At 36.1% G+C, this 8,699-nt stretch overlaps 1 protein-coding gene across 1 annotated transcript; it reads left to right on the top strand.

Annotated features, from left to right (window-relative positions):
• The first annotated feature begins 4,720 nt into the window (after positions 1–4,720).
• Positions 4,721–7,067, top strand: LOC107820357 (uncharacterized). The gene is made up of 4 exons (XM_016646618.2): positions 4,721–4,965; positions 5,077–5,518; positions 6,494–6,624; positions 6,762–7,067. Exons 2-4 carry the CDS (start codon positions 5,270–5,272, stop codon positions 6,898–6,900), a joined length of 519 nt encoding a protein of 172 aa, XP_016502104.1. The 5' UTR covers positions 4,721–4,965; positions 5,077–5,269; the 3' UTR covers positions 6,901–7,067.
• Positions 7,068–8,699: the final 1,632 nt, after the last annotated feature.

Genomic DNA, 8,699 nt, shown 5'->3' with positions numbered 1-8,699 from the left:
TCAATATTTTTTCATATTTACTAAACATATATTCACTTATCAAAACTTTATCTATAATTTTAACAAAGTAAGATTGAAATAATATTCACGTAACAAAAAAACTTGAAAACCCGACAAAACCCGACAAAACCGAACCAATCCAAACCGATATAGTTGGTTTGGTTTGGTTTTGATAAAAACCGAACCAACCAGGTCCATGTACATCCCTAGCAGCAACATCATCAACAGGAGCCTCAACGCCCCCTTGTTGGGGACCACCTCCTCTCCGCCTATGACCACGTCGTCCGGCACCACCAGCTCGTCGGCCACCACCAGCTCGTGGGATACCACGACCTTGATGGTACTACGCTGGGTCCATATAATCAGCCTCGTGTGCTAAACGCTAATCCGATCGGGCTCGCTGCAGTGTCTGGGCAGCCACATCCATGAATCGACGACTATACTCCTGTATGGCCACACGATCGTGGACATAACTCTGCATCTGCTGCCCCATATGATAGACGGTATGCAATCCAATCGCCTGCACAAAGTAAAAAATATAAACTACATATTTGGCACTAAATTACAGGTATATAACTAATAATAACAGAAAACATACCAGGGCCTCGTGTCTCCCGGCGTATGGGACGTACCGACCGTGTGCCTGATGAACTGGGTTCCCGATAAAAAGTCGGGAAACAGTGCGGTACCATGCCATATAACGTTGAATAGGAAAGTGCTGCGGAGGTGGGGTCAAGTCCCCTCGCCTGTCCCAAGTACCCAACTGCTCGTTAAGCCATGCCATAAATGTGTCGTCCGCCCTGGACCGATCATCCCTCTCATAATGTAAAGCATGCCATGCAGGCGGAGTCGGTATAGATTGCGGCAGGCCAAACTGACGAAATACCCGTTCGGAGGCATGGTTCTCGACAATATCGAGGCATATGAGCGGGACAGAATCCCTCCAAATATGTCGGCCGAACGTGCAATACGCTGGCAGAGTACCTATCACCTCATCGATGTACGCCGTCCAGATGAATTATCAAATAAGAACACAAACCGTTAGTATGCACAACACTAAGTTAATCTATAACAAGTAAGTTTAGTTAGATATTCACCTATGCGTCCTCCAGCAAATCCAACACATCTCTGCAGAGGGGGAGATTATGATGGGCATCATACTCTCGTGCAAGAGTACGACGCATAACCCACCTACAGGCTAGAGGGAGTTGAGAATTTCTACATTAGTCGGTAGCTGTGGTAGAGGTGGATGAAACTGCAGAAATCGCTCCCAGACCCAAACCTAACATACAAAGTTGACGTAAAGTATAAGATTAACTATAACTAGGTAGAATTGTAACTAATGAGCATATTATTTGAATATGTTGTCACCTGTAGAAGTGGAAGAAAGCCGCCAACGTCTCTCTGTGTGCCGATGCAAGCCCGACACATCTGCCTGTACAGATATGAGATGACATCACCACCCCAGCTGTAGAGGGCTGTATCCTCGAACCGGGCAATATGATGCAGAAAACGGAGGTTCACTAGGTTCCCCGAAGTGTTCGGGAACAAGACCCCCCCAAATAGAAGGAGCAACAACAGCCTCGTATATCGCTGTACATCCAGCTCCGCTGACTCGTCGGCGATAATATGGTTGATCTGCACTAGGTGGTCTCTAATGGGGACCAACTGTATACGACTGGACCCAGACGCTACCGCCTCGTCCTCCGGCATGAAACCCGTGAGCATGTGCAGCATATCCCAATATGCCTGCCGCGAATAATATCTCACGGTCGCAGGCAGTAAACCTGACAAGCCATCAACGGACATGCCATATAAAATCTCAGCGTCCTGGAGTGTGATGGTGGCCTCGCCGATGGGCAAATGAAAAGTGTGCGTCTCCGGTCACCACCGCTCAATCAAGGCCGTGATCAAAATATAGTCGAGTTGTATCCGGCCAATCCTAATAATCCTATATAATCCCATCTCCTCCAGGTAATGGACCACGCGAGGATATAGAACGCGGGGAGGACTCAAAAACTCCCACAATAGATCCACTCTCCTAGCCCGGAAAGTCTGCGTAAGCAACTGTCCGTCCCATATATACTCGAATCTATGCTGGGGCTGTAGGGCTAATAGATCCAAGGGCCGGGATGTATAGTCGCGTCCATATCGTCAACTGTAAATTCATATTTTTTAATTATGTGTTTTTTTATAATTTAAATTCATATTTATATATATCAAAGGCTCGATATTTTGAGGACTAGTGACACCAAACTATCATTAATAATTATGTGTTTTTATTATAATTTAAATTCATATTTTTAATAACTTAATTGTACAAATTATATATATATAATTATGTGTTTTTATTATAATTTAAATTCATATTTTTTAATAACTTAATTGTACAAATTTTATATATATATATATATATAATTTGTACAAAATAATGTGTTTTTATTATAATTTAAATTCATATTTTTAATAACTTAATTGTACAAATTACTAATTATGTGTGTTGATACAATACATCAAACTATCATTAATAATTATGTGTTTTTATTATAATTTAAATTCATATTTTTTAATAACTTAATTGTACAAATTATATATATATATATATATATATATATATATAATTATGTGTTTTTATTATAATTTAAATTCATATTTTTTTAATAACTTAATTGTACAAATTATATATATATATATATATGGATTTTTATACAATTATTAACTTAATTGTACAAAGTTTGCATTTTCAACAACCAGTATAAGATACTTAAACAAAAGGAATTCTAAGCTAAAATACTACACATTACTACACTACAAGGCTCTAAATTTTACTACGCTATAAGGGTCTACGTTTTACTACGCTAAAAAGGTCTAGATTTTACTACGCTAAAAAATAATCTAAACTAACCATAAACAACAAATAAATTTAATTGCAAATAAAATACAAAACGGCATGAAAACACATATATATAAATCAGGATATTAACAGACAAATTTATTTTACTAATTTATATTTTTTTAGAAAACACTAATATTAAATCCGGATAAATTTAACATGCTAGTTTCGGAAAAAAAAATACAAACCGAAATAGAACACATACAAATCAAATAATATGCATTATTATAAATGTTTCAACTTAAAATAAATTGAATTCCTCGATTTAGAATTTTCGGAAAGCAAAAAGATTGAAATTTTGACTCCGTGTGAATCAACAATAACACGAAGCTCTACTCGAATGTGGGACCTACGTTCTTCGAGTTTTATGTGTCGGGGGGACCCAAAAAATATTTTTATTTTAAAATAAGGGCAGAAACGGGTATGGGGTGGGGGACCAAGAAGAGAGGGGAGTTAAAATAATGGAGGATGAATCGACGAAGAAGACGAAGGGGATATAAAATATGTATGTATAGCGCCACTATACCTGGCGCTATACATTAATGATGTATGTATAGCGCCAGGTATTGTGGCGCTATACCTGGGCGTGTCAGATTTTACAGTATAGCGTCACAATACCTGACGCTATACATTAACAGTGTCGTTACTGTTACTGTATAGCGCCAGGTTATTATGGCGCTATATATAAAAATATAATTTTTTTTTACCACCTATTTATGTAGTTTGAGTCCAAGAGAACCACATTTTGGTTCCAGACTCAGTTGAATTTGCGGTCCATATTAATCCGACGGTACTCTTCCTTAACCTGCATTATTAAACCATCTTGAGTAGACGGCATATGATTATTTTACTTTGTATGTCAGACGTTGTGATAGCAAGATTTTACCCAATTCTAAAACGGAGATACTGTAGATGTTCCTTTTACATTTACTCACATCTAAAAGGCCACCAGTCAACTGTTATCCAGGCGTGGAACCGATATCATTGAATAGCAATCAGTTGTGACTTATAATTTCCAATCTGAATTGGCTGAGTACTATGGTAGTTGAAGCTAAAATTCTGCAAACAATTACATAATGTATTGAGAAAGAAAACTGGGTTTATCACTGACTTTTACGCGGACACGATTGGTGCATATGGTTCTAATGTTGATCTATCAAGAACCAGCCAATGGGTACCAATTAAACTGAAAGTACAATAAATTAAACCTGGACTATACCTAATCATAAGTGGTTGGTATCCAATTAATCACTCATCAGAATGTCAGTTAGGTGATGCATATCTCTAATTTTCACTAAAATCACCGCCTAATCTTGTCCAAGGTCGTTTTTAATAATTCTGGTAAAATTATGCTGACTAAGAAAACTAGAGTTAATGTGATAGGATAAAATCGATGCTGAAGTAGTTCTTCTATTCTACTTCTTTTATGAGGAGTGGGGTTGGAGAGGTGGTCAGAAGGCAAGCAGCACTAAAGTTTCTTGATCTGGCCAATAGGTATTTTTGTGGAGTGGTATGTACTCCTTTATCCTTATCCAATGATCTTGGGTTCAAATCCTAAATAGGAAGTGCTTTACCTCCAAATGCAGGAGTTTCCAGCGCAAACTCGAATTTAGTCGAACCCCAATATGGATATAAACCCAAACAGAAAAGGTTTCTTGATAGGAGGGACTCTGCATATTGTCCATCGCAACAGTCAAAAATTCTACTTCCAATGGAAACAATAATGTTGCTTTTTAGAAGAAATTTGCAGCATGACACACAAAAAAACAAAACAAAAGCAATGGTGGGTAACTGATAACGTCATACCAAATTGCTGAGATAAGGATAATGAAAAGCCGTTTTATTAGTTAAATAAGCAAGTGGTTCAGAAGTCTTCGATCGGAGTCGTATTCTATTGACATTTATTTATTTATTGTAAATAAATATATATCCGCAAGTTTGCTAAAATCAAGCTTAAAGACTCGTTCAAATTAAGTTGTAAGGCATCTATCTCAACTATCAGCAATTTCTTCAGTATAGCTCTCTGGCTAATCCATGTTATTTGTCAGACGACTCTATTGAACATCAAACCTGTAAGTCCTTCAACATCTGGTCCCAAATAAGTCTATTCTTGTACCTTACTGAAATATTTGTGATTCTAACTACTAGTCTAATTTTGTTTCTTGATACGGTGGACCGACTAGTCTAAACTCAGTCCCTACAGAAGAAAAACAAGTTCCTGCTAGCTGGAACTTACAGTCATATTGAAGGTTTGGTTTGAACAATAGCTATCTCCAGTTATTCAGCTTCAGCATATATTTTGATCATCTTCTCATAGTCTTGAAAGCTCAAACTTCTAAATCCGGCAAGAAGATCCATTGGATAATAGTTGTTGAAATGAAGCAAAGGGAAGGTAAAAGTGTAGCTGATGGAAAAGAGATGAAGAAGACGTCTCCACCACCACCGCCGCCACTACCAGCATGGAGGTTCATTTGTAGCAGGAAACTGCTATTTAAGCCGATGGCAGCACCAAGCCTGACCAAACAGGAGATTGCTAAGTATTGGAAGCAGAAGCGCAAAACTGAAGAAGATCATTTCCTTGATGCTATTAAGGCTGCAGCCCGTATCAGGGCACGCAATTTCTCGGTAATGTTTCATATCAATTCCATTAAAATAGTGATGAGTTAAAACGTGTAAATTCCTACAGTTTTTGACAGATGAATCAGAACTATAGGAAACAACCTTATTGTTTTAGAATTCAGGGTTTTGATTTATTTACTTGGTTAAAGTTTATTTTTTCTCATTGCAAGGATTTTGATAATACTTTTGAAGTGTTTGATCAAGCTTTTGAAAACTGATTTTGGCCCAAAAAAATTTGGCCAAATATGGTATTAGAAAGTAGGAGACATGTCAAATCACACAATAGATGACTTCGCTAATTTTTCATACTCAAGACTAGATAAATAGTACGTAAGAAATATTGAGTGCTCCATTTTCTTTGCGTGTTTTCCTATCAATAAGATTCCTTAGAAGTCATATTCATCCGAAGGGCCAATAATAATAGTTAATTGAAGGACGATGTCCACAAGCAATGGTTATTACGTTGCATTATTATATACACTATATAACACTACACTTGGATTCTTCTTATGGGCCCAGTAGGCCACTACAAGATTGAATGATTAAAAATGTTTTGGATGAATATCTACTGTTGTTTTCTGTCTAATATATATAGGAATATAAAATAAGTTAAGAAAAGATACCATTCCCCACCTCTTGAATCTTTAATGAGATGCGTAAGCTGCACTTTGTGATATGTATAGCTAATGTCAATGACCTGACTTTTATTACCATTTTTTTTCCCTTGTCCCAATCTCTGCACTATTTCCATGGAAACTGTCAAGATGAATTTGGAAGAGTAGATTTTGACCGGTCAATTGACAACACACTATATCTTGCCTGTCATCTATACTTATCAGCTCCCTACATCACACCCTCGTGGTGAATACGAGATGTTTTGTGCACCGGGCTTCCTCATAAATTAGCAGCGTCCTAATTAGTATTTGATTTAGACTCCAGTATTTCTAATTAACTTGCTTCCGTATTGTCTGTTGTATTAAGGAGGAGGACTACAAACAGTTTGTGGATTCCTTAAAGCAGGATGATGAAGACAAGGAGAATGAAATGGCAACTGAGAACATCTCCAAAATTGATGACAACATAAAGGAGAAGAGAGTCGGTATAAAAGACTGGTAAGTGCTAGAGACTTTTAACACATTTTAGATCATTATGTTAGGATTTGATCTGCTATATGATATCATTGTCTTTCATTTGTTTTAAAGCAAAAGCATTTTTTTATAGTATATATATATATTTCTGAGATTTGCAGGTGGACAAAGAGCAAGTATGCATATCTAAACCAACCTGCTGTGAAGTCCATGGAACGCCAAGGTTCCACTTATATTCCACAACTATATTGCTACAAGGCTCCTCCTCCACCAGTTACAAGCACTTTCGGCATATTCTAAGGCAATTCAATCTACGTACAGTCATATACCATATATTTGTATTGTGCTTAAGTGTATATCATTGTTTGCTATGTGTATGATTGAAATGGTTGTATTGGTTTTATGCACTACTCTGTTGCTTTTGTAAATCAATGTCAATAAATAATGGTTTATTGTTGGATGCTCAATCAATTTCAGCTTTCAATTCATCAAGTTTGTGTAGAACCATTAGATCTCTGCTGCCTTTTTTAACATATGATCATTTTGCTCATAAGTAATTAGGAGGTTGTGGTTGCGACCTCTTACCCACTTCTATATAAAAAAAATTGGGCGTCTTGATACTGTAGATACGGAAGATAGACACATATCTAATAAAGGTAACTAAGCTGAATTGGTGTATATTTATTTTTCTGTGTACTGCAATTATAAAGAGTGACAAATGTAGCATGTTGGTAAAAAAAGAATATATTATTATTTTTATCCCGTATCAGAAACTATTTATATCTGATAGTTGAAAAAGTGTATAAAATTTATATAATTTTTGTATATAACATACAAAATGTATATATATACAAAAAATATATAATTTTTATACATTTTTGACTATTATTTTTACAGCGACTATATAATATTATTTTTCCAAAAAAACTAATTTAAGAGTCTTTTATTAGCATGACTATGCACAAGTTTAGCCAAAAAAAAAAAAAAAAAAACTATGCACGAGTCTTACCTTAACCTGGTAGTCAATTAAATCCAGCTTGGGACCTCTATCCTTGAGCAGGGACTAATACTTTTCAAACTAGTTAGGCTGAAGATGGTATTTGAGCGTGGATTTTCTACAGAATAATTACATCAGATATTGAGAAAAGGAAATTGGTCTTACTTTTAGTTTGATATGCAGTTATTAGATAATGATTCCGGCGTGGTACCTACGATCAGCTTATCTCCTAGTTTCGACGTAATACCGTTGACTTTAAATAAGAAATAGTCATCGATCAGAAAACACTACTATGCCATGCAAATTTTGTTTGATAAACATAAAAACCACGATTTGTCCGTTATGTCCAGCCAAGTATTTGACAACTATAAATCGTCCTTAATTCTGCAATGCAACTTACTATTAGAGATAAAAAATTATTTAATATTCTATGCAAATTACGCCTACTTCTGAGTTAAGGATAAGAGTTAAAAAGAGCTATAGCCAGTAAAATCTCAAGTATGGAAGAGTTTAAGGGATCAACTAATTTTCTCTTATTGGTTTACTCCAACCAAATATAATTAAAAGAGGGAAAATTCATGTTGAAAATGCTACTAGAAATTAAGGAAGTGTTTGAGAGAATCTTTGAAATTAAAATAGCGGAGATGCAAAATGATAATCACAAACTATATGCTGTAAAGACTAATGGATATCTACAAACATAGCTACAAAACACAATCATCCGCACAAAAGAGAATCTTCAAGTTTAGAAGGAAAAAGAAGAAGATGTGTCTGTTAATACTCTCAAAGTACGATTCATTTTCACGCTCATTCAATAAGCAAATTGCCATTTTTGTTAGCAGGGCATGAGTTGGGTAACTATACATCAAGATGGTAAGATCTATAACATGGAATGTTTCCACACCAGCATGTGTAAGGTTAAGGGAACCCTAATCCTTTCTGATTTATGCCTGTTAGCCACCTAATTGAGTAGGTGCTATCGTGCTAGGACTAGATTTGGCTGAAACTTGAAATTGTTTTTTAAGTTGTATTGAAAAATATTTTTGAAAGTTGAAGTTGTGTTTGGACATGCCCTAAAACTGGCCCAAATCAGTTTTTGGAA

The sequence above is a fragment of the Nicotiana tabacum genome, chromosome 3 (genome assembly GCF_000715075.1).
Source record: "Nicotiana tabacum cultivar K326 chromosome 3, ASM71507v2, whole genome shotgun sequence".
NCBI lineage: Eukaryota > Viridiplantae > Streptophyta > Magnoliopsida > Solanales > Solanaceae > Nicotiana > Nicotiana tabacum.
This window is presented reverse-complemented; position numbering and strand designations above follow the sequence as displayed.